The sequence below is a fragment of the Nannobrachium achirus genome (genome assembly GCF_963921795.1).
Source record: "Nannobrachium achirus genome assembly, chromosome: 20".
Lineage (NCBI taxonomy): Eukaryota > Metazoa > Chordata > Actinopteri > Myctophiformes > Myctophidae > Nannobrachium > Nannobrachium achirus.
In genome coordinates this window covers 15,356,440-15,383,930 of record NC_137827.1, presented here as the reverse complement: position 1 = coordinate 15,383,930, position 27,491 = coordinate 15,356,440, and the positions used below count along the sequence as shown (strand labels likewise).

General features: G+C 40.3%; 2 protein-coding genes and 1 long non-coding RNA gene across 3 annotated transcripts; 2 read left to right on the top strand and 1 right to left on the bottom strand.

Annotated features, from left to right (window-relative positions):
• Positions 1 to 169: 169 nt before the first annotated feature.
• tmem50a (transmembrane protein 50A) lies at positions 170 to 6,203 on the top strand. Its single transcript, XM_080750387.1, has 7 exons — positions 170 to 241; positions 1,378 to 1,481; positions 3,217 to 3,329; positions 4,610 to 4,677; positions 4,887 to 4,979; positions 5,206 to 5,266; positions 5,380 to 6,203. Exons 2-7 carry the CDS (start codon positions 1,380 to 1,382, stop codon positions 5,423 to 5,425), a joined length of 483 nt encoding a protein of 160 aa, XP_080606513.1. The 5' UTR covers positions 170 to 241; positions 1,378 to 1,379; the 3' UTR covers positions 5,426 to 6,203.
• A 427-nt stretch (positions 6,204 to 6,630) lies between these two features.
• Positions 6,631 to 25,062, bottom strand: rhd (Rh blood group, D antigen; the record flags this gene model as incomplete). The annotated part of the gene is made up of 10 exons (XM_080750434.1): positions 6,631 to 6,657; positions 7,118 to 7,191; positions 7,399 to 7,478; positions 7,612 to 7,739; positions 7,953 to 8,090; positions 22,745 to 22,917; positions 23,040 to 23,187; positions 23,319 to 23,469; positions 23,666 to 23,855; positions 24,915 to 25,062. 10 exons carry the CDS (start codon positions 25,060 to 25,062, stop codon positions 6,631 to 6,633), a joined length of 1,257 nt encoding a protein of 418 aa, XP_080606560.1.
• LOC308305615 lies at positions 15,091 to 19,519 on the top strand. The gene is made up of 8 exons (XR_013963121.1): positions 15,091 to 15,291; positions 16,009 to 16,049; positions 16,452 to 16,498; positions 17,109 to 17,182; positions 17,287 to 17,395; positions 17,993 to 18,068; positions 18,675 to 18,751; positions 19,035 to 19,519. It is a non-coding gene; the product is annotated as an uncharacterized lncRNA (long non-coding RNA).
• Positions 25,063 to 27,491: the final 2,429 nt, after the last annotated feature.

Sequence of the window (27,491 nt, the reverse complement as noted above, 5' to 3'; positions counted from 1 at the left end):
TCGGAGTTTAGTTTAGCACTGTAAACTAACGAGTAACGACAATGGCAACAAAGAATCCTAACTCTCGCTGTGGACACTATTTGGAGTTACTGAAATCGATAGGCCACTAATATCGTTGCAACAGGCCTCCCAACATGAACTGGGTGTGTATGGACTGCGCATGTGTGTGACCAACAGAGCTCTCTCTCGGAAGCAAAGTAGAGCGTCCAGGGGGTCTACATCAAAAAACCATAAAGAAAAGGTAATTTTAACCTAGACTATGACATGTCATTACTGTAATAATGTCGAGATGGCTATTTTTGTGCGTTACCGAAGTTGTCTTTTGAGTTACACCATGAGTTTTATGTCATACGCAACATATAACGTCGGAAGCTCCAAGGAAACGCTTGTTAATGCCAAAGCCCTGAACAAAAGGCTCCGGCGTTAAAGCGTTATTTTATAGAGCGTGACGCTATCTTTTGTTGTGACACTTGTAAGATGAATACTTTAAATACTTTGTTATAAAATGAAACGTAGACAGAAGTGTTATTTACTCTAAAATGTGATTTTACACGATTGTTGTTGGTTTGTGTATGAGCCAGAGAGTGTTTCATCGGCGTCATTATTGCACCACATTTACACATAAGGATATAAGGTACCTAAGTTGAAACAGGTTTTTACTTGGCTGTCTCATGTAATAGAACTTGTTTGATAAAATGTTTTGGTCATTGTTAATAGGAGAGGACCGTACCTATGTTCCCCAGGTTCGATGTTCCCCATTTACCACCTAAACCTAACCTTAACCCTAACCCTAACCTCGGTAAAACTATGCCTAAACCTAACACTAACACTAACCTTAACCCTAACCCTAACCTCAGTAAAACTAACGCTGGTGAATGCTAACCTGGTGCATTTTAACCTGTGGGGAACAGAACCTAGGGAACATAGGGTGGACCCCAATAGGAGAATTGCATGCAGTATCTATGACCAAAGATACAATGTTAGTATCATATTTTTTCATACTATCTGTATGTGTCTTAACTTAAGTAGAAGTATCAATACTGAAATGTAGAAATACTACAAGTATTGGATAAGTAAGAATTCAAAATGTACTTGAGTATAAGCACGAAAGTATTGGCATCAAAATGTAAGTAAAAGTAACATTGTGCAGAATGTCCCATTTCAAGTTTTCAAATGTATAAAAATATTACCTCTACAAGCTCACAATGTGTCACATTGTGACACATTGTGAGCTTGTAGATCGGCTATTTAAAAAAATAAAATAAAATAAAAGTAAAGTACAGATACCTCAAAATTGTACTTAAGTAAATGTACTTTATACCACTGGTTGCACTTTATAAGTTAACCGAACTCTGTCTCTGTCTCCTCTTTTATCAGTCATGTCAGGATTCCTGGACGGAATACGCTGTGGAGATTGTGAGTGCAATGTGGACTGGGGCGAGAGAAGAAACACCATCGCATCTATAGCAGCTGGGGTTCTGGTATGTTGTGAACTTGTGATTTATCATTTGACCCTACTATGACTCACTGGCTACGATTACATGCACAGCATCTATTCATTCAGAATGAACTCATCCCGAATAAAGATGCATACCCAAGTAACCCAACCGTTTACATGGAACCTGAATTAAAGTATTCCTCAATCCTCATTCCTTTACATGACCAAAGTATTCATTCGGATTATAACTTTGGCCATGCGCAAAGTGCTTTGGGCCATGGTTACCATGGTTACCATGGTAAACAAGCCGGGTGGTTAACACGGTAACCACAGTAACCACGGGTAAACCTAGAACCATATAGAACCTTGCTGGCGATCTGTTCGCTCTGAGAGCAAACAACAGATCACCAGTGGAGGGCGAGGTTCTGTATGGGGCTATTAGGGCTGTCAAAATATGCCTAATCCACGATTCGATTCAACTTTCGATTTTAAGGTCACGCTTCGACCGATTCGATTTTCGATACAATATAGGATCTACTATTTTTTTTTTTTTTTTTTTTTACCTCCTTTTTTTCAGCACTGAGAGCTATATGACTGTTAATTTAGGCTATTGTCTTGATTTATAAAGAAAAACACTTGTTTCTCAGTAAGTCATTTTTATTTGAATAATAACAAATGAGAATGAGAATAACAAAAGGTTTAACAAACAATATAAACTTCTTCTTTAAGAAGAGTTAACAGTACTCTCTTTCTGTGAGTCAACTCCTGTCTGCGGTCTGTGCTCAGTGTGTGTATCTGTCACTCTTTTTTATCTCCCCTGGAAGCACTGGATGCACATAAAAACATAAAGCCTTGTGGTTCGGACGTGCAATTGGACGTGTGCATACACAGAAGTGAATCACGATTCGGGTTGTGATTTTGATTCACTGAATCGAACATCATTTTCGGTTAGCGATTCGAAACAGAATCCTGACAGCCCGAGGCTATAGTCTCATCCTCCGACCAGTTATGTTTGGGTTGTGTAACATGTGTTTTCTTTAAAGCGCCCGACATTATTACACTCCAGTACTCTCACTCTCCAGTACGGAGATGCGCAGAATAATTCATGTATTCCAATTTGGAATGAAGCGTCATGTAAACTTTACATGGTAAATGTATCCTGGTTCAAAAAACGGCATATACCACCCCTCCAAACCCGAATGAAATTTTATTCTGGTCGTACCGGAATGGCCATTCAGAGACATTTCTATTCTGATTTCGAATATAAATGGAATAAAACTGTGCATGTAAACGTAGTCATTGTATATCCCTGTACAATGCATGGGTGACAAATGGTTACAATTGTTTGCAATCATCATAATAATCAATACAATGGACAGACAAGCTATATTTTCGTCCATGCCTTACCCCTTATCCAAGTTCTTTGCCTTTTTTTTGTTACTATTTTGAAAAACATTTCAAAAGACTTAAAATAGCTGATCTTCTATGTCATGTCACAACTGTTGTCACGTCACATTTCCAGAGGAACATCAGTAAGCGTTTAGCAATACAATAGTCGTTTGGGTCTCCACTGATTGCTGGTTTTCAGGTAATGAATAGCTACTGAGTCAATCTAGTATTCAGGTGATAAATGAACTGGGTGTGGTCCCACTCCCTGGGTGTGGTACTTAATAAACAATAGACGTTTTGACCTTATGTAAATTAGGAGTATCTGGTGTAACGATTAACATTGATTCACCATGTGAACGTTTATGTATAATGAACGCATGTCATTTCAGTTCTTCACTGGGTGGTGGATCATCATTGATGCAGCGGTGAAGTACCCAGATGAGACGCAGTTCCATCATGCTTATCACACATGTGGAGTCATCGCTACAGTGGCCTTTCTCATGTGAGTACTTAACAGCATTAACATATTTTTTGTTGCTTTCTCTGCCTTTATTGATAGGGGTACAGTAGGCTGACAGGAAACGGGGAGAGAGATGGGGGGGGTGACACGCAGCAAAGGTCGTCAGGATCGGGACTCGATCCTGCGGCGCTGCAAGGGCTGGATTACCAGCCTAGGTGCCTGGACCACTACCCTGTGGCCCAGGCCAACACTATTAACATCTTTAACCCTGCCGTCCCAATTTTGGGCAAGTCATTACTGGCAAAAATGTTCAAAATGTGTCATAATGACAAGCGAGCTTGTAGCATGGGTTGGGGGGGGTTAAAATGTGTCCCCAGCCCACAATTCAGTCTGGATTCCTAGCCTACACATTTGGGTATTGGCTGCTCTGAGTGCTGTCTCTGTGCCCGACTTGTGTATGTAAATGACCCTTTCACACTCACTGAACGCCGCAAAAACAACACCAGGTGAAACCCATCAACTGCTGATTGGCATGTAGGCTACAGAACAATTGAAGACAACTACCCGTTTTGCATAGAGACTCTTGCACCAACTCCGTCATGTCGCTGCTAAGCATACAGAGATACCGGAGAGGAGTAGTTGAAAAATAAATGAGCCGAAGCAAGTGTTGTTTTTTAAGCAAAATGATTGGCTTCATGGCAGTGTGTCTGGGGATTTAAAGAAACTCGGAATGTGTAAAAGCTTATTGACATTTTACATTTTGGGTGTAAAATAACAACTACACAGCGATCTCGCCCATGTTTAGGCTATTTACACATACACCATTGCAAAGTGACGACGTTACGGTTGTTTAGATTAGAGAGAATTGCTTCAGGTGTTCAAGAGCAAATACATCAAGCCAAGGTATCTTTTATAACGCTACAGTTGCAAAATCTCTTTTTAACCTGGCACTACTAAAGTAGCATCTCTCTCAAGCTCTATTTTATAAGCAAATGCAATGTTCCATCTAGACATTCTTGGTCTTCATCAGAGCAACTTATAACTGTCAAGTAACAACATATTATAGTGCTTAGTTAATTAAACTCAAAAGGAAGAGTGTAATGTAACCATGGACTTGACGGAGAACATTGTGATGTTATTGTGTGGCCCACGCACCCCATAATGTCTCTCCACATCGTTTATCAATCCGGCAGCCCTGGCTTGTAGATCTGTTACTGTTGTAACATGTAATAAGATCAGTCGATGTAATAATGACTACTGTGCCACATAGCTTGTGAGACTTTTATGGTTTTGTGTAATTGTTTTCTTGTGGATCTGTCTAGGATAAATGCGGTATCGAATGGCCAAGTAAGAGGAGACAGCTACAGCGAAGGTTGCATGGGACAGACAGGTATGTATCTACACAGTCAACTTTGTTGTCAAGCTCATACACAAATATAGGTAATACATGTAATCTATGAGAGACAATGCATCAATAATAAAACTTTAACTTTAAATATAACTTCAGGCAGTTTGCTGCTTATTATACTGTTGTAATATTCATACATGTGCATTGTGCAGTGAAGCACCGTGTTCACTCAGTTGTCTGTATGTGTGCAGGTGCTCGTATTTGGCTGTTCATCGGCTTCATGCTGGCTTTTGGCTCCCTCATCGCCTCCATGTGGATCCTGTTTGGAGGCTTCGTAGTGCCTCGTAAGTCCTGCCTGTCTATTTTAGGACGGCAACTAAACATTATTACTACTACTTACTGCACATAGTCAATTCATGTGTTCAGTTCTCTACATCATTACTTTTAGCTTGTAGATCTGCTATTTTCACCCCAGACTATTGACGCTAGGTTTCATGTGGTTAGAGATTTTACAGAATGAAAAAGTGCAATACAAAGTCATGTACAGATCCCTGTCTACATCTCTTACAGAAAAACCTGTCGTGTACCCTGGCATCGCTATTTTCTTCCAAAATGCTTTCATTTTCTTCGGGTAAGTTGATGGATCTCAAAGGGTTCATATTTGCCACCCACATCTTGACATATCTGAACAAGTCGTTGGTGTAATTAAAACATGTATTCATTATATACACATTTCTCCTTTAGGGGTCTGGTGTTCAAGTTTGGAAGGACAGAGGACCTGTGGCAGTAATGGACTTTGTGTGTGTTTGTGTGTCCATTGTTATACTCTCAGCTTTCTATATTGTACAAGACAATATGCTTTAGTGTTTATTTTATATAAATACTTTTTTTTTTAGCTTTCAGATTAACTCATATGTAAATTTAATTTATATATCTTGCTGTACAAAGGCTAAATTCAGAACATTCGAAGCACAATTACCATTATTGACTCCTATAAGCCACGTTTCCTTTTTTTAATGAACCTTTACGAATTCCAAATATGACACAGCTTTCCGTATCCATCCTTCTGTCCAGAGTTAACCACTCCAAATAAGTGTATCTGTATCTGGTTAGAATGGTTTACATCTTTAATTGTGTGTTTTTCTTGGGAGTCTTTCTTGCGGGGAATATGTCTGCATACTAGCTTAGACCAGCAGGGATCACTCTATGTTCCTGAATAGACGCGATTCTACACAGAGTGCAGAAGAAAGTTCAACACATAACTCTGGCATACATCTGTTCACCCTTCTTTTGGCCGTACTTACTGCGTAATGTTACTCTGTCAATTGAAACTGCGCTTGAATGGGGATAGTCTAAGTTGTTGAGGTACAGTTGTAACAGTACAAGCTTTCAGTGAGAGCAATGTGTCATTAATAATACTGTATGAAATGAAAATTATATATTTACTGAATGTAACAACATGGGATGAGGCTGTTTTTACTTCTCTCTCTGAGATAACAGTGTGGGATCTTCAACCTTGCAGTCATAAAGATGTATTGTTGATAAAATGTAATGCTGAACAGAGATCATAAAAGGAATGTTTGACAGTTGTACTACATTATTTGTGCGTATCCTCCATGTATGCATCTGCAATGTTACTACATGGGCCTATCACACACATCAACAGTCATGGCAACATTATTAACCATGGCGTTAAATAAAACATATTTTATTTACTTTTTCTCCACATATTTCAAAATGTTGGCAAAAAAAAATAGGTAAAAATAGCAGATCTACAATCTCACAACAGGACGCAACCCTCTTCAAGCTTTTAGATCTGCATCATGCAACCAAGTATAGGGCATTCGCACACTTACAGTTTATTACAACCATACGTCCTCAACCATAACAAAATAATGACTATTCATGAGAAGTTACAATTATATGCATATGCAATTCCATACAATGCTTGCTTCCAATACAAGACTTTAACCAAGCCTTCTGCCACCAGCTTCTTTACTTCCGCACAGCAAGATGGGGAAACTGCAAAACACGAAAGCATTGATTTTCATGTCATCAATATCAGTTTTGCTACTTTGTTGGAGTAGTAATTCCTAGTTAAACTAATAACAGTTTATTACTATTACTACTACTATGAGGAGAACTAATATTGTGTTGAAAGCAGTATGTATATGTTATTTGCATTAAATATAAATAGGAATCAACACTGATGTACTTAAAGTTTTATAAGTGATTTAAAAGACCAGTGATTTTCAACAGCTGACAGTGATTTTCAACAGCTGATGTGTCAAATCTATCATCAGATGATCAGTCCACTTCAATGGTCTTTATTATTTACCTCCAGTGGTGTGTTCTAGACTTTTTTTGAGGGCATACTATAATCTATGATTCGTGTGGCCAGGGCATACGCCAGTGCATAATGCCTTTTTCCGACAGCAGACGCCGTATATGTGCATTACAGGTAGAACACAGCACTGTTTACCTCCCAGAAAGCCTGATCATCAAAACATTTCTTGTCTTGTGGTGGTCTCCAGAAGTTCCATTTAAGTAGGAGCCCTTGAAACACACAAATGGAGTGGCTGATGGGAAACAGTAGTTCACAATATTGAAACAGACGCAATTAGTAACCAGTAACCACGCTGCCATGGTGAATTCGATTTTAGTGACAACATTCCATGAATAGAATATTCAATTTAATATACTTCCTGCATGCCGTATTTTTTATTAGAGAATGACAAAGGTGAAAAGAAAAGAAATGCTCACCTGTTAGGATTCCCAGGGTCATACTTAGACTTAAGGTGATGAGGAGAGTGCAAATATGAAACACAGCAAACCGGATTGCCCTGAGAGAAGGACATGCATTATGTCAGACCATAGAGAGAGAGAGAGAGTGTGTGTGTGTGTGTGTGTGTGTGTGTGTGTGTGTGTGTGTGTGTGTGTGTGTGTTTAGTATACAGTAAATAAATATTACCCTACATTGTCACATCTCCAGAATCAGCTAGCTGCAGGATGAGATGTGCAAGCCACCCTAGGAGTCCAGGCAGTCCGTGTATACTCAAGACACCACAGGTGTCATGGCATTCGAATCCAAGCAGCATGTGGAGCTATGAGACACAGGAGGTGGTAAGGAGCTGTCAACTCGTATTTTTGACCAAAATAGATTTAAAATCTCTTGTGTGCTTGTATGTAGATCTGCTATCTCCCCCCCTTTTTATGATGACAAACTTTTTTTTTGTATAAATGTGCCCAAAATAGGGATGCCAGGTTTAGTGGATAAATTTGCTTCAGGGGAATGTGTTCATCATGCTGATCCAAACCTTTAAGTAACGGAGTCCCAGGGTTGATATCACAGCAGCAGTAAACCCAATTGCCATGGCGACCCACGGTAGATGAACCACAGACATGGAAACCCCTATAGCAACACCACCGGCAAGCGTGCACCTCTGTAAGTGGCCCTGATGGGGGAATAGAGACGTGAACAATTTAGTCCTCCCTCAAACCTTTTCTTTTTTTTCTTCTAAATTTTTGTAAGCCATTTTTTTCACCCAGTGTCAATTGTCTAATGTAGTCCTGGGCGCTACACTTCCTCTGCCAACCTTGGGAGAGCAACGGACTGACCTCATGCTTCCTTCTATGCATGAGGAGTCCAAGCCACATCTTTTCACCTGACAGGGGGGAGTTTCCCCATTAGGTGCCCCGGCTGGCCAGGGGGAGACAGTATTACAGAACAATTTTCCCCGGGGGTTTACTGGAGACTATCAGGACCAAACTTCCGGGTTTAACAGCAGACATACCCAGCTGGCACACGACGTCCGTTGACGTTGATTTTTGGTTGGATTTAGGTCGCGACGTCAGCTAACCAAAATCCAACGTTGGACCAACGTCAACTTCCAACGTTGTATCAACGTATTAATTTGACGTCAATTGACGTTGATATTTGGTTGGTTTTAGGTTGTGTTGGTAACTGACCAATAACCAACGTCTGTTCAACGTATTATCCCAACGTCATCCTGACGTCGAATACTGACATCCTGTTGTCGGATTTTTGACCAAACCTCAATGTCTGCCCAACGTTATTATGACAACGTCCACACAACGTTGCAGTCTAACATCATCAGACGTTGATATTTGGTTGGTTTTAGGTTGTGTTGGTAACTAACCAATAACCAACGTCTGTTCAACGTATTATCCCAACGTCAGGTTGACGTCGAATACTGACATGCTGTTGTCGGATTTTTGAACAAACCTCAATGTCTGCCCAACGTTATTTTACTAACGTCCACACAACGTTGCAGTCTAACATCATCAGACGTTGACATTTGGTTGGTTTTAGGTTTTGTTGGTAACTAACCAATAACCAATGTCTGTTTAACCTATTAACCCAACGTCAGGTTGACGTCGAATACTGACATGCTGTTGTCGGATTTTTGACCAAACCTCAATGTCTGCCCAACGTTATTTTACTAACGTCCACATAACGTTGAAGTCTAACATCATCAGACGTTGATATTTGGTTGGTTTTAGGTTGTGTTGGTAACTAACCAATAACCAACATCTGTTCAATGTATTATCCCAACGTCAGGTTGACGTCGAATACTGACATGCTGTTGTCGGATTTTTGACCAAACCTCAATGTCTGCCCAACGTTATTTTACTAACGTCCACACAACGTTGCAGTCTAACATCATCAGACGTTGACATTTGGTTGGTTTTAGGTTGCGTTGGTAACTAACCAATAACCAACGTCTGTTCAACCTATTATCCCAACATCATGTTGACGTCGAACACTGACATGCCCTTGTCGGATTTTTGACCAAACCTCAATGTCTGCCCAACGTTATTTTACTAACGTCCACATAACGTTGAAGTCTAACATCATTAGACATAGATATTTGGTTGGTTTTAGGTTGTGTTGGTAACTAACGAATAACCAACGTGTGTTCAACGTGTTTTCCCAACATCAGGCTGATGTTGAATCACTGACATGCTGTTGTCGGATATTTGACTGAACCTCAGTGTCTGTCCAACGTTATTATAATAACGTCTACACAACATTGCAGTCTAACGTCATTAGACGTTGACATTTGGTTGGTTTTAGGTTGTGTTGGTAACTGACCAATAACCAACGTCTGTTCGACTTATTATCCCAGCGTCATCTTGACGTCGAATACTGACATGCTCTTGTCTGATATTTGACCAAACGTCAATGTCTGCCCAATGTTATTATGACAACGTCCACACAACGTTGCAGTCTAACATCATCAGACGTTGATATTTGGTTGGTTTTAGGTTGTGTTGGTAACTGACCAATAACCAACGTCTGTTCGACGTATTATCCCAACGTCAGGTTGACGTTGAATACTCAGATGCTGTTGTCGGTATTAGACCAAACCTCAATGTCTGCCCAACGTTATTTTACTAACGTCCACATAACGTTGAAGTCTAACATCATCAGACGTTGATATTTGGTTGGTTTTAGGTTGTGTTGGTAACTGACCAATAAACAACGTCTGTTCGACTTATTATTCCAGCGTCATCTTGACGTCGAATACTGACATGCTGTTGTCGGATTTTTGACCAAACATCAATGTCTGCCCAATGTTATTATGACAACGTCCACACAACGTTGCAGTCTAACATCATTAGACGTAGATATTTGGTTGGTTTTAGGTTGTGTTGGTAACTAACCAATAACCAACATCTGTTCAACGTATTATCCCAACGTCAGGTTGACGTCGAATACTGACATGCTGTTGTCGGATTTTTGACCAAACCTCAATGTCTGCCCAACGTTATTTTACTAACGTCCACACAACGTTGCAGTCTAACATCATCAGACGTTGACATTTGGTTGGTTTTAGGTTGCGTTGGTAACTAACCAATAACCAACGTCTGTTCAACCTATTATCCCAACATCATGTTGACGTCGAACACTGACATGCCCTTGTCGGATTTTTGACCAAACCTCAATGTCTGCCCAACGTTATTTTACTAACGTCCACATAACGTTGCAGTCTAACATCATCAGACGCTGATATTTGGTTGGTTTTAGGTTGCGTTGGTAACTAACCAATAACCAATGTCTGTTCAACGTATTATCCCAACGTCATATTGATGTTGAATTCTGACATGCTCTTGTCTGATATTTGACCAAACGTCAATGTCTGCCCAATGTTATTATGACAACGTCCACACAACGTTGCAGTCTAACATCATCAGACGTTGATATTTGGTTGGTTTTAGGTTGTGTTGGTAACTGACCAATAACCAACGTCTGTTCGACGTATTATCCCAACGTCAGGTTGACGTTGAATACTCAGATTCTGTTGTCGGTATTAGACCAAACCTCAATGTCTGCCCAACGTTATTTTACTAACGTCCACATAACGTTGAAGTCTAACATCATCAGACGTTGATATTTGGTTGGTTTTAGGTTGTGTTGGTAACTGACCAATAACCAACGTCTGTTCGACTTATTATTCCAGCGTCATCTTGACGTCGAATACTGACATGCTGTTGTCGGATTTTTGACCAAACATCAATGTCTGCCCAATGTTATTATGACAATGTCCACACAACGTTGCAGTCTAACATCATTAGACGTAGATATTTGGTTGGTTTTAGGTTGTGTTGGTAACTAACCAATAACCAACATCTGTTCAACGTATTATCCCAACGTCAGGTTGACGTCGAATACTGACATGCTGTTGTCGGATTTTTGACCAAACCTCAATGTCTGCCCAACGTTATTTTACTAACGTCCACACAACGTTGCAGTCTAACATCATCAGACGTTGACATTTGGTTGGTTTTAGGTTGCGTTGGTAACTAACCAATAACCAACGTCTGTTCAACCTATTATCCCAACATCATGTTGACGTCGAACACTGACATGCCCTTGTCGGATTTTTGACCAAACCTCAATGTCTGCCCAACGTTATTTTACTATCGTCCACATAACGTTGCAGTCTAACATCATCAGACGCTGATATTTGGTTGGTTTTAGGTTGCGTTGGTAACTAACCAATAACCAATGTCTGTTCAACGTATTATCCCAACGTCATATTGATGTTGAATTCTGACATGCTCTTGTCTGATATTTGACCAAACGTCAATGTCTGCCCAACATTATCATGACAACGTCCACACAACGTTGCAGTCTAACATCATCAGACGTTGATATTTGGTTGGTTTTAGGTTGTGTTGGTAACTGACCAATAACCAACGTCTGTTCGACGTATTATCCCAACTTCAGGTTGACGTTGAATACTCAGATGCTGTTGTCGGTATTAGACCAAACCTCAATGTCTGCCCAACGTTGTTTTACTAACGTCCACATAACGTTGAAGTCTAACATCATCGGACGTTGATATTTGGTTGGTTTTAGGTTGTGTTGGTAACTAACCAATAACCAATGTCTGTTCAACGTATAATCCCAACGTCAGGTTGATGTCGAATTCTGACATGCTCTTGTCGGATTTTTGACCAAACCTCAATGTCTGCCCAACGTTATCATGACAACGTCCACACAACGCTGCAGTCTAACATCATTAGACATAGATATTTGGTTGGTTTTAGGTTGTGTTGGTAACTAACCAATAACCAACGTCTGTTCAACGTATAATCCCAACGTCATATTGACGTCGAACACTGACATGCTCTTGTCGGATTTTTGACCAAACCTCAATGTCTGCCCAACGTTATCATGACAACGTCCACACAACGCTGCAGTATAACATCATGAGACATAGATATTTGGTTGGTTTTAGGTTGTGTTGGTAACTAACAAATAACCAACGTGTGTTCAACGTGTTTTCCCAACATCAGGCTGATGTTGAATCACTGACATGCTGTTGTCGGATATTCGACCAAACCTCAGTGTCTGCCCAACGGTATTATGACAACGTCCACACAACGTTGAAGTCTAACATCATCAGACGTTGATATTTGGTTGGTTTTAGGTTTTGTTGGTAACTGACCAATAACCAACGTCTGTTCAACGTATTATCCCAACGTCAGGTTGACTGCTTAACTTACAATGCTGTATGCATTGCAAAGGATTATGCTTTGCTGGGGATAAAAACAGAACATCTCTGGTTAAAGACCACATAAAGTATGCAGTTTAAGGGACAGTAAGGTGTCATTACAGTTAGGGACATCTGAATGTTTATGAAATTAAATTAATTTGGATCATAGCATTCATTGGACTATCAGTGTCTCTCTTGAATGTAATGGTAGTTACAGGTAAGCATGAGCATTCAGTTAATCTTGGATGTGAACAAGACCAGTATAACGGGGGAGTTTATTGGCATGGACATAGTGAACAAGGTATCTAGCAAGAATGTCAAAGTTCCTTGATAAGCAACCCCTGAGGACACTAGCCACTTCATTGGTCCAGCGTACCATTACATTGGCTCAACAAAAAACTAAAGATAGGCCGCAACAGTGCCGATTATAAATGAATGTGGGTTGTCCTTAAAGTCCAAGACCATTTCAATTTCAATGTTTTGAATCCTAAATAAGAGCTAGTGTATCTAATCTGAAATGACAGGAACTTAGAGGACAAGTAGGCCTATATTTCTTCAGTGGGGGTATAACAAAATGCATTGTGGCCTAAACTCGGGCGATAAAGAGAGAAAGACAGACAGACAGATAGGCACACCATGATGCTTATCTAACAGTACACAGCAGAATGCTGTGACAATGACCTTTGAATCTTGCCTAGAGTCCATGATTAAAGGCATATCATTCAGCCACAGAAGGGCTTACATAGGCTAGAAATGGCTAACTGTTAATGGAAAGGTCTTGACCTCAGCTGTAATAGGTCATTGTTGAACATCTATGGGACACCATCAAATGGGGTATACCCATTTAAAGATAAAAACAACATATCCCATAATATCTCCTGGCACAGGGATCATCAATGTCTGTACATTGACACATGTGGCGAGACTTGCCTTTGACCATGGTAGATTTTAGATTTTGTTTTTAAATAACAATGTTGTAATTTTGATCATGAGACTAAATTTCTGTCCTAGTCTCCAGGGTTTCTTCAGGATATGTATGACACTATATTCCACTAGTACAGTGGTTCTCAATTTATTTGTATTATTATTATTTTTAAGGACCCATAACTCTGAGAGTGTTTATGGGTCCATTTGGTTCCATACACTCTCAGAGTTACAGACCTGTAATGTTCGATTTGGACCGCATTCAAGGAACTTTGAGGTCCCTCTCAACCTGCTTTGAGAACCACTGTGCTAGTAGACATTTGAGACTGGCTCTTTGTGTGCTACTGGTAACATTATTGTCCACTCCATGGCAAAAATATCATTCAGACAAAAATGTCCACCGCAAGCCAGCCTGGGGTATCCACAGTTTAATACCGCATACTATTAACTATGAAGTTTATCAATGTAAAACATTATAGATGTGACATAGAACAAAGTGTACAAATCAGCCCAACATACACAACCCATTATGGACGGGAACCCCTGTTTTATCCCTCAGGCGTTTTTTTCTGAAAACTTAGGTCAGGCTTTAGAAGGTATCGACCTTATGTCTTAATGGTTTAAAAACAGTAAAGATATATGGAATGGCAACCTGATATTAACTGCATTTGTTCTCGAAGTGGGGTCCTTGAGGGAGTTCCAGGGGGTCCCCTGCTAAATGATAGTTAGGAATGAAATGGACCCTTATGGGTAACTCATAGTGTACAAATGGAACCAAAATGGACCCATTAACATTGATTTTACAATAAATTGGGGTCTCAGATAGAAATGCCATAAAATGGAGGTCCGTACTTAGACTAATGCATGTCAAACTGGGGTTCTTGCAATTAAAATAGTTGAGAATCACTGCTTGACTCATCAAAATCTTCTCTAATGGAAATGTTTCTTCTTTGAAATGTTTGAGATCCACTACCATACTGTATTCCTCAATGCTTCAGAAGCTTAATATAAAACTATCCTGCTTGAAATGAGTATAATACAATAAAAACATCATCCTGACGTCAACCTGACGTTGGGATAATACGTTGAACAGACGTTGGTTATTGGTTAGTTACCAACACAACCTAAAACCAACCAAATATCAACGTCTGATGATGTTAGACTTCAACGTTATGTGGACGTTAGTAAAATAATGTTGGGCAGACATTGGTTATACAAGCAAATTATCATCTGTAATTAAATCTGATTAAAACACATTTTAATGCCTATCTTTTGGGATATTATAGTTTGGAGGAAACATATGAAAGATGAAGGGAGCCATCTTTGTAGTTACAGAGAGGAACACAATATATGTGTGTTTATGGAAAGCAGTTTGAAAATCAACTACACTGCCCACAATGCAATTGCAAATGCCTGATTGGCTGTGTGTCATGTGACTGTGATGTGGCCAGCTACCACTGGCTCTGCTGAGAGCACACCCCCACTTTGAATCCAAACAGCCCACAGCAGTTACATTTGTCACCAACAGCAAGCATTGAGAGCTGCTTGTCTAAAAGTGATTTAAGATAAAACTAAACTAAATAAAATCACTGTTGATTGTTGAACAGGAAGATAGGTTGCTGCCAGTCTATTTGTGGGATTAAATCTACATTATGGAGACTTTTTGCACACAGAGAAGGAGTTTTGGAGCAGGGAGATGACACAGGTATGTAAAGCTATTTTAATTGATTGCTTTTGCTTCCAGTACTTTTTACAACTTCACTATTTACAATTCATACTCCAGTGTTTTCAGCCCTTTTCATGTCAAGGACCCCAAAATCCAAAATGACTATTTGGCTGCAGACCCCTTTTAATATGTGACAGGAACCCTCATTCCTGTAAAAAAGTTTCCATTATATAATGTTTCCAAGGTCCATTATTTATTCAGCAGTTAAATAGTGTTATTGTGACAGTAATCATTGCTATTTATATAGTGTTTGTTTAGTAATGTTAGGTTGGTTCCAGCCTTCCAGTAGGTCCCCAGCTAAATGATGGGGAGTTGATAACCAAATGGACCCCTATAGATCTTTTAATTACTGTAAAATCAAACCAAATGTACAAGCTAAATTATTTTTTACACATGATCTGTATTCCTAAATTATTAGGTATGAGACTGAGAGGCTAAATCTCACTAAATGGTGGTCCATGGCTTAAATGCATAATTGACAAACACTGATTTTGTGCCATGGTTCTCAAAGTGGGAGTGGGAGCTAGAAGTGATTAACAGGAGTGTGTGTGTGTGTGTGTGTGTGTGTGTGTGTGTGTGTGTGTGTGTGTGTGTGTGTGTGTGTGTGTGTGTGTGTGTGTGTGTGTGTGTGTGGTACATGGCTCATTTGTAATGTATTTTGTAGTCTTTCAACTTTTGTTTTTCTTCTGTCAACAGAAAATTCCAACGTCGAAAAGAAAACCAGTCTATGCAATATGGTAGGTTAAGTCTCCTCTTACCACCCTTTAGCAAAGTCCTTTTTAATCCAGGAAATCCAGTAGTAATCCACAATAGGAAAATAAAAGGTATCATCCTGTGGTATAATATCCAAGATCCAATATAGAATACAGCATGACTTTTGCATGAGACTTCTCCTTCTCTTCTTACCCTGTACTGCCAAAGCTGCACTTCACAGGTGTTACAAACACGTCTGAATGCCAATCTACTGCAGCCAATCACTGCAGGAACTAGTCAAGTACTAAATAATATACTGTACATGCTCATATTATGCAATGTGTTCTTGTAGATAATTTTGTGTCTAATGCAACATTGTTGTTTGATGGAGTATGATAAAATCTAACCTATTCATTTCCTTTTTCACTCTCTCTCTGTAACATGAGGTGTCTCTGTGGTGGTATGAGGTGATCCTGGGAGCTAAGCCAACCAGGTAATTTACTTAATTAATAATGATTTATTTGAACTGAGAAGCCATTTTACAGCCTCACATTGTGTGTGCTTGTAGATCAGCTATTTTTGTGACTTCGGTCCATTATATCTCCCCTTTAATGATTGAATGATTGCACTCTCCCACAGTAATAAGGAAAAGAAAAAACAACACATGTTGACCATTTTTACACTTTGTTAATTTTAAGCTCAGTGTCAGGGAAGCCCACAATGAGAGTAAATGCCAGCAGAACAATATTGCAAGCCATTTTGGCAAAACCTTGATCGGCGCTACCCACACGTTAGGTTGTGTAGCTCATGCCTCGAATGCCCGATGCTTACAAGCTGTACTTTGTTGTAAAGGTGACGAATCAATGATAAAAATGATATAAAACAATACAAATTGGTATTATTAAAGGGGAGATAATGGACCGAAGTCAAGTTTCCTTTCTTTTTGTGCTGATTTTATTTCCTTTCTCTCTGTGTCTCAGGTGCCGTACGTTGGGTGGCTGCTTGTTCTTGTGACGCAGTGTCCAGTCCTGTCTTATGTGGAAGCAAACATGTATGAACTAGTCACTAGTCTGTTTTCACTTCTCCCTCTCTCTCTCTCTCAGGTGTCTGCTGTGCTTGTCCCGCCTTTCCTTTGGGATAGACATGGTGGTTTCTACTCTTGGGAGATAACAACCAGGTAGTCTGATCATTGTTTTGTACTAAATAGCCAATCTACAAACTGTTGTGCGATGGAAAATTATAACGCTTTGATTGGGTGTCTAACCTCTCTTTCTCTCTCAGGTGGCGTGACGTGTCTGATAGTCCTTTCGGACCTGGTGCCAGTGGTTGACAGGATAGAGGATGGAGAGAGGAGCAACATCTCTGTGATGACCAAGCTTTTAAGACCTTGGTAGGCTTTATATGAGTCACAGTATAAAGTGCATGTTTCAACATGGAAGAAGAGGAGGTTCGCACACTGTTCCAGAGCTCCGGTAAATAGTTATTATTCTATCCTAATAAACTATTTACTGGAGCTCTGGAACAGTGTGTGAACCTCCTCCTTCCATGGTGTGTATATTATATATTCCTTGGTTCGGCACCTGTAAATCTTTGGAGATGTGCTTGCTTCCCTCTCTGCATGTTTCAACATACAATATGAATTAACCCTTGTGTGATGTGGTTTTCAGTGTCTGCATAATTATTTGTTTAATTATTCTAGGCGATGGCCTGTCTGCATGTTTTCATTTTTTCGCAGCTTAACCACTGGAACCCCCTCTTATGACAATGTCATGATATGTGAAAATTATGTGAAAATAAATAAATACAATTTTGCATGAATGTAGCTTATAGACCTGCTGTTGCTGAGCAGATTTGGTGTAGAGGGTTTAAAAAAGCGGACCACCCTGGGCCACCTGATCAACAAGGGATCAAGAGATTATATGCCATGTTTACAAAAGAACCTTACCCTACTATATTGTTCACAAAAATGTAATATGTTTTTCTTCAGGCTCTTCGGTAACCACATGAAGGGGGAAAAGGAAGGTGGCTTTGGAGAAGACTGATGTATTTTAGAGCAATACAAGGTAACTTCATGTTGACCAAGGACAGACAATTGGCACACACCAATCTGTAAATAATGTAATTGGGCAAAACATGTCCTTCCCTTTGATACAATGGCAAGTGTCTTTGATTTGGTGTCTAACCCAGGGGGTTTCAAACATTTTTGACTCGGGTCACCTCGCCCCTGTAAATAATATTTTAATCCACAGCACCCTTGAAGTACACTGTAAATATTTTGAATCTTACACCATTGGAGAAATATCAGTTTCCATTAGAACTGACTGAAAATAACTTTATACTTTATGTTTAACCACTTGAACCCCAGCATCCCTATTCTGGGAGGAAGGTTCACCAAAAATAGCCGATCTACAAGCTCACAGCGCGTCGTGACATGTTGTGAGCTTGTAGATCTGCTATTTTTGCAGAAGAGAGTTGGCCGTAGATGGAAAAATAACTCCTCACAAATCAGGTCAGTTTTACTTAGTGAACTGATATTGATGTAGTGATATTGATGATCAGATTATTCTGAGACACCCCTGGACTGGCATCAAGGCACCCTAGGGTGCAACAGCACCCACTTTAGGAAACCCTGGTCTAACCTATTTCCTTCTTTCTTCTCTCTCTCTTAGCTGGCGTGATGTGTCTGCTTGGGTCCAGTCGTTGAGAGGATGGAGAGAAGAAGCACCTCTGTGACCAAGCTTTTTAAGTAAGTAAGAAGTAATGCACAGCATAACACAGTATAAGGTTTGGGTGTTCTGTGGTTTTCAGTGTCTTACAATTTAATTCTTCTGGGTGAGGTCCTGCTTAACCAACTGAACTCTTGTTATTTTAAGGTTATGAGGGTGAACATGATGTGAAGTTTTCAAGTTTTTGTATGCATTGTGACCTTGTAGACACACCTGTAAATAATTTAATTTGCAAAACATGACAATGTGGTGGTGTAAGGTTATGACAGCATGTTACATATTTTGTATTCTCTTTTTCTACAGATGCCGTCATGACGTTCAACCCAGAAGCAGAGGACAACCTAAAGCAGCAGAGGCGGGAGACACAGGGGAACTGTCCATTTCAAGAGGGACACTATGGACTGATATAACTTGAATTAGTTCTGGTTGGACCTAAAACCTGGTAGCTCACTGGACATGCAGGCAAGAGGAGGCAGCGGGGGACACAAACGCATGCACTCAGAACTGATTGAACTGACACTGTGAATTCTGGGGGATCTTGGTAGTTCTGTTTGGACCTACAGTTTAATCTGGCAACTCACCGGAATACATTTTTTAAATTATTTTTTGTAGTTGTGAACTCACCGGAATATATTTTTTTAAATAATTTTTGTTGTTGTTGTGAACTCACTGGATTATATTTTTTAATTATTATATTTTTGTTGTGAACACACCGGAATATATTTTATTAATAATTTTGTTGTTGTTGTGGGACATATGCAAGTAAAAAGGAAACTGTCTGGAAGTTCTCTCTGAGGTAGGCTGTGCTATTATTTCATGTATTTCTTTATTTGTCCAGTGTTAAGGTAAAAAAAAGGTGAACTGTTATGTTCTTTTCTGGATCAAGCTTAATCAGACCTAGTGACTGCTGTGTGAGCTACCCTCTATTCACTATTCAGTACTTGACACAATTTGGTGTCATACTGTCATATGTCTGGAAGTTGATGTGATGTTAGCGTTGGTTTTCACGCCCTCTGATGTTTTGCATTTCCAACTTTGGTCATTGATGTCAACCTAATGTTGGGTTTTGACAGCAATGCACCTCTTGCTTACATGTCTAACCAACATTGGAGGATGACGTCTTGCCAACGTTGGGTTATGTTCATTTAACCAAATTAGAACTTGTATCCAAATTTGGAGTTGAACCAGTAATCGTCTACATAACATCTGAGATTAACATCAAGCTGACGTTGGATTATGTCAGTCCAATTTTATTCAACTAAAATAACTTTTATCCAACGTTAGGAGACCAACCAAAATTCAATGTCAAGATAACATCAGATGCTTACATCAAATCAATGTTTGCCTTATGACGTCAATCCGATTTACTTTTCAACAAAAATACATTGGGAGTCTAACCTTTAATCAATGTCTACATGACATCAGAGATTGACATCAAACCAATGTTGGGTCATGACGTCAATCAAACTTAAAAACCCAACATTGGGAGTCTAACCTTTAATCAACGTCTACATAACATTAGAGATTGACATCAAACAAATGTTATGTTATGACGTCAATCAAACTTTGATTTTCAACCAAAATACAACCGGTATCCAACGTTGGAAGTCTAACCTTTAATCAACGTCTAAGTAACATCAGTGATTGACATTAAATCAACGTAATCAAACTAATTTAAGATGTCAAACCAACATCAGGTTATGACATCAAACCAACATCGGGTTATGTCGTCTAACCAACGTTAGGTTATGACGTCAGACAAACTTTCTTTTTCAACATCCAACGTTGGGAGTCTAACCTTTAATCAACGTTTTCGTAACATCAGAGATTAACATTAAATCAACATTAGTTTAAGATGTCAAACCAACATCAGGTTATGACGTCTAACCAACGTTAGGTCATGATGTCAGACAAACTTTCATTCACAACGAAAATACAACTGGTATCCAACGTTGGGAGTCTAACCTTTAATCAATGTCTATATAACATCAGAGATTAACGTTAAATCGACGTTAGTTTAAGATGTCAAACCAACATCAGGTTACGATGTCTAACCAACGTTAGGTTATGACGTCAGACAAACTTTCATTTACAACGAAAATACAACTGGTATCCAACGATGGGAGTCTAACCTTTAATCAACGTCTATGTAACATCAGAGATTAACGTTAAATCGGCGTTAGTTTAAGATGTCAAACCAACATCAGGTTACGACGTCAAAGCAACATCAGGTTCTGACGTCTAACCAACGTTAGGTTAGGACGTCAGACAAACTTTCATTTACAACCAAAATACAACTGGTATCCAACATTGGGAGTCTAACCTTTAATCAACGTCTATGTAACATCAGAGATTAACGTTAAATCGACGTTAGTTTAAGATGTCAAACCAACATCATGTTACGACGTCAAAGCAACATCAGGTTCTGACGTCTAACCAACGTTAGGTTAGGACGTCAGACAAACTTTCATTTACAACCAAAATACAACTGGTATCCAACGTTGGGAGTCTAACCTTTAATCAACGTCTATGTAACATCAGAGATTAACGTTGAATCGACGTTAGTTTAAGATGTCAAACCAACATCAGGTTACGACGTCAAAGCAACATCAGGTTCTGACGTCTAACCAACGTTAGGTTAGGACGTCAGACAAACTTTCATTTACAACCAAAATCCAATGGTCATCCAACGTTGGAGTACAACGTTGTCCCAACGTTGTACTGACGTCGTGTGCCAGCTGGGATACAAGCTCACGTCGCGTCGCAGATGCAACCCGTTGTGAGCTTGTAAATCGGCGGCGGAAGATCGGTGCAAACGTCTGCGCAATGCACTATGGGGTGTAGGAAAATCGTGGATAGACCAGGATTACTGCATGTTTTTTGTGAGGGTACCTACCCTAGGACAGGGGTTTTCAAAGTGGGTGACGTGGCACCCTGGGGTGCCGCGACGGCAGTCCAGGGGTGCCGCGAGATCATTTGATAATATTTGGAATTTATTTGAATAATATAATTTTAAACTTGAAGTACAGAGTTATTTTTTAACCAAAAGTTTTAACCAAAATGGTAATTATCTCATCTCATGAATATACTGGGAGTGAAAATTATGAATGTCATGTAGGTAATATTATAATATAATGTAGGGGTGCCTCGGATGAAAAAGATATTTATAGGGGTGCCCTGAGCCAAAAAAGTTTGGGAACCCCTGCCCTAGGAGACATGGGGAGATCATGCAAACTCCACACAGAAAGGCCCTTTTGCCAACCCCAGCTAGGGTATGGGCACTGATGACGCAGAGGAAAGAACATGCCCACAGCATCCCTAGCGGGAATCTAACCCAGGACCTTCTAGCTGTGAGGCGACAGTGCTACCGACTGCGCCACCTCCCTCAAACCTTTTCTAAAGAGTTCCAGTAGCATTTGGAGCTTTATCAAAAATATTAACCAGAATTTGAAGCCTCACAGTCAACCGTAAATGCAACGTAATGACACCAATGACTGAAACAGAAGAGAAAATATTATTCCTATTTTAACTTCTCTAAACCTGTTGTCTGCCTGTTTTAGTATTAATTCGTATTTGCACTAAAACAGTATAATTCAAGATATTTACTGAATACTTTTATGGCACTTGAATGGCCTGGCCCCAATGAAATGTCTGAGTTATGAACCCCTTATGAGCCAGTGCACAGCCTGAGGAAACATGCTGGCTGTTCCTGAGTGGAGGCTGAACTGAAGACAAAGGGTGACACCTGTTGACCGTTTCTTTGTTGCCAGGTATCCTCCTCTACTCTGGAATGACCTGACCTGCCTGTACAGTTCATGGCTTGATAAATCCATTGTCTTTTTAAATAACTTCTAGTGCTTATTACTACTAGTAGTAGTAGGAGTATCCGCTCAACCCACTTATAACCACTTGTGACTGATGCCTTTTCCATGTTGGCTTCGGCCATTTGGAATAGAACAAAACATACAATAATGTGTTGCCTATAGCAAGTAGCAACCACACTAATATCATACCGGGCTGAGTCGGCCTCTGGGGCTTGTGAGCACAGACACAGCGGCTGCTGTCAGTGCGCTGACAGCCAGGGCCAGGTAGGTGCTGCAGACCGCTGCCAGCTTCCTTCCAGGGCGATCCTGGTCCACAAACGCAGAGTTAAAACTGGGCCAGAACATCCACAGAAACAGTGTCCCTGGAGAGTGGAGGCAGCAGATGAGATTAATTTTAATGAAATCCGAGCTCACCTGTTGGCAATGTTCTTGTAACTTTTTTACCCCCACCTCCCAAAAAAAGCATCCCCGGTCTGCTACACACCCAGCATGGAGAACAATCCTGTTTTCTGGTCAAACTTCTCCTTCTCGTGTGGATGCTGTGACTCTTTGCGGTACAGGGCCCGTGTCAGGGTCAGTCCAAAGAAGGACCCGAAGACGTGAAGCATCATCATGCTGTTCAGATGCCGGAGCTACAGTTACAAAACATCATCATCAGCCAGATGTCCCAGCCCTAGTAATAATGCTATAGTATGCACACCACACCATGAAGCAGAAGCACAATGAAGAAGGCTGAAACAAGAACAGGAAACTCTTATATTACCTTCAGGAAGGTCTGGAGGAGCCATCCATTGAGGATGAACCCTGACACCTCCAGCAATGCAACAACGACAAGCTGGACAGCGTTTGTCTTACCAAGCACCGTGCCCATCGAAATGAGGGCGGAAGCAGCACATATCTCTGCAACAACCAAGCTATGGAGAAACACAGTGATATTATGAGCTTGTAAATATGATCACTTCACATGACTGTAATTATTCAGACATTTTTTTTTCACAGTTTGTGACATTAATGTGAGCACAGGGGGATCTAAGACTAAGGTAAGGTATGTCTATTTTGAATATTTTATACATTTTTTATGCTTGGTTTTTAGACCATATCCTACAGTACCTTCTCAGACCGACCGTGAACTTTCCTCTGAGGGACGACCAGGATTGAAGTCCATTGAGGATGACTGCCCACTGAGTGGCTATGACCGCCACAAGGAGGCTGAACCCAGAGCTGCTGAAGCCATACCTCACCAGAAAGGTGCAGAGGAATCCAAAACCAAACATCACCGCCACGTTCACATCCTGGAACACTGGGAGTCACAAACACACACAACAGGTAGTTAATAATGCTCATTTGGTGGTGTGTTCTCTCCTCTGCGTCATCAGTGCCCATACCCTATAGTGGGGTTGGCGAAAGGGCCTTTCTGTGTGGAGTTTGCATGTTCTCCCCGTGTCTGCTATAAGGTAGGTACCCTCACAAAAAACATGCAGTAATCCTGATCTTTATACCTCCTCCCCCTGGCCAGCCGGGGCGCCTCATGGAGGGGAAAGGAACTGGTTGGAATAATGTGTTCTCTCCACTCCACGCGCTACGTCCAGCCGGGGAAACTCCCCCCTGTCTGGTGAAAAAAAGCAGCATGGACTCCTCATGCATAGAAGGAAGCATGAGGTCAGTCAGTTGCACTCCCCAGGTTGGCAGAGGGAGTGTAGCGCCCAGGATTACATTAGACAATTGGCACCGGGGACAAAAATGGGTTACAAAATTCACTTTTAAAATAAAATAAAAAAGATAATAATGCTAATTTGGAATAGTTGTATTTCTTAAATGTTGGCTCAGCCTGCAATAGAATTAGAAAAGAGGCTTGGAAAGCCTTATCCATCTCAACTGGGGGCTATTGCTGACTCTCCTCTCAGTGTCCAAGTAAACCGACCATGAGCTTATCATCTGCAAACAGTAATTGCAGCCCCTCCCCATTCCACACCAACGTCTGCATTTTCACTAAAATATTTTAAAGACCCCATTTAAATCAGAATGTTAAATTCATATTGACTGATGGACTGACTCTGAGGATCTCACTATAGATGCATCAGAGTATGTTTTTTGATTGATTCATTAATTGATGTTTTTATTGACAAAAAACGCATAGGCCCTATATTTGAATATTATCTGTCAAAAGGATAGAACGCAAAAACATATTGAGAGCTTATTTCCATTAACTCTAGAGCTTATTTCCACTGAGGTCCTGGGTGCAATGTGTATGTAACCTGGGTGCCATGTGTTTTTGTTTTATAGTGGAAAAATATAATCAATAATAAAATATATATACAATTTCTTAGCTATTTCCTTCCCTCTCCTCGAAACTTCTCACCTGGGTAAAGGTCGCTGAAAGTCTCATCTTTCTGGTCAATGTGTTCGAGCTCAGCGTAAAAGGCGTATATCACAATGAATCCTGTCTGCAAAAACAAGAGGAGGGGAGCCAGACGTGAACGCTGACTTGGTGCATACTGAGGAGCCATAACATAAATGTAGTTTTCTACGCAGTTCTCACACTGAAGTCCCTTCAAAAGGGGGGCGCAACCCACTGCAAGGCCTGCTCTTATCTGATCCTGTCTGTGGCTGCCAGAAATACGTTTTCATAACAGAACTCTTTGGAAAAAAGATCTATAATTTTATACTTTTATTTTTTGTCCCAGAGGTGTAACTTTAACTGATCAATTGGACACTTTTTTTGGATAAGAATGGCCGTAGTAAAATTCAATCAATTAATTAATTATTATTATTATTATTATTATTAGGCATATTGGTTGTAGTAGTTGTAGTTTATAATCGTATATCTCACTTTCCATGTTGGCTTTGGCCATTTGAATAGAATATATTAATCGCAAATGTCAAAAGGTATAGAATTTTGCTTGAATATTCTTACTGAAAATTTAGATCTATATCCTCCTTTTTATAGATCTTGGGCAAGGCAGGCTTACCATGCCCAAATGGGTTTAGGCGAACATGTTTTAGGTGAATTTGCCTGACAACCTTTTAAGTAGACCTACATTTTGAAGCCTTTTGTAGGCTACTTTTACTCCAAACAGTAAGCTACATTTTGAATTCTGGACTTTGACTTGTAAGGGCACGGTCACAACAAAGTATATGGTAACTGACTGTCACTATATTGGCAACCATACTTTGTTGTGACCATCACCGTGCCCTAACAGAGTATTTCTAAATTGATTGAAGAATTTATTAGAAGGTTCATGCATAGTAAAAAGTACAGTTCAGTCAATTTCATGACAGTACACTGGTAACAAGTCAACTAAAAGGAGAGCCTATTAAGCTTTTCAGCTTATTTACACAGGAACCACTTTAGGCCTATGTATCTCATATAACATTGAAAGAGGATAGCACACAGTACTTTGCATAGGCTATCATAATAAAAGGGGAAAAGGCATTAAAAAAGAAGAAAAAAATGGAAAAGAAAAGAAAAATCTAACCTCTGTTCGAAGTGGAGCTGTGTGTGTGTGTGTGTGTGTGTGTGTGTGTGTGTGTGTGTGTGTGTGTGTGTGTGTGTGTGTGTGTGTGTGTGTGTGTAGCACCTCTCTGGTCACCCAGGATCATGTGTACCGATTTTTGTGACATTTGAAGAAAATATGTAGGAAAAGGTGCAAAAAGTGTGTTTTGGAGAAAATTCAAGATGGCGGAAAATCTATCCTGGCGCAAATGGGCGTGGCCTATGTGGGGAGATGCGTCTTGACCCAAGGAATCCAGGGAAAAAAGAATTTTAATTTTCCGATCTACGGTTCAAGAGTTACGGGGCAAAACGCAAAGTGGGCCGTTATAGCGCCACCATGAGGCCGAGTGATGTAATTATTTTTGGATTCATTCTTAAAATCATTATGAATCTCCTCTCCGAGGTTTGAAACTGTAGCTCCTATGGTTTACGAGAGAAAAATACTTGAATGTGAGTTTTTGCAATTCCCATTATAAGTCAATGGGGAAAATTAATTCACTAATAAATTAATATCAATTAAACTATAGAACCTTTCTCTTAGCAAGTTACTAGCACACGATTCCCGAGTAAGCCGGTCGATTTGACATATGGCGCGAGTGTGTGGTGCAAAAACTGTGGGAGGAGTAGCGTGCCAAACTTTAAGGCTACATACAGACAGACACGGACGGACGGACGGCCACACACACGGCCACGTATAGGGAGCTTGTGTTCCACACAGCTCCAAAAAGAAAGGGAAGATATTTACAGTGGAAAAGGGGAAGTACTTACAAAGTATGGGCTTGCTTAGTCTATTACCAGTAAGACTCCCTAATCGGGAGATAAGCGACTGTCAGGTCGCAGCGTGATTTTAGGGCAAAATGTGTAGGAGCAGTGTCCAAAATGGGGTGTTTAAAAAAATCGGCCTGATGGTGGCGCTCTATGGGACAGATCCATGTTGATGAGATGAGTGTAGACATACTGTGTACCGATTTGTGTGATTTTAGGGCAAAATCTGTAGGAGCAGTGTCCAAAAATGTGTTTGAAAAAATCGGCCTGATGGTGGCGCTATATGGGACAGATCCATGTTGATGACATGAGTGTAGACATACTGTGTACCGATTTGCGTGATTTTAGGGCAAAAATTGTAGGATCTGTGTCCATAAATGTGTTTTGCAAGAATCGGCCTCATGGTGGCGCTAGAAGAGGGTCATGTGAGAATTGGGTGGAGGTTGTGGTTTGGCAGGCAAGGAGTGTGTATGCAAAATTTGGCATGGATCGGGGCAACGGTTGCGGAGATATGAGCAGGGCAAAAGTGTGACGAGTGACTAGTCTATTACCAGTAAGACTCCCTAATCGGGAGATAAGCGACTGTCAGGTCGCAGCGTGATTTTAGGGCAAAATGTGTAGGAGCAGTGTCCAAAATGGGGTGTTTAAAAAAATCGGCCTGATGGTGGCGCTCTATGG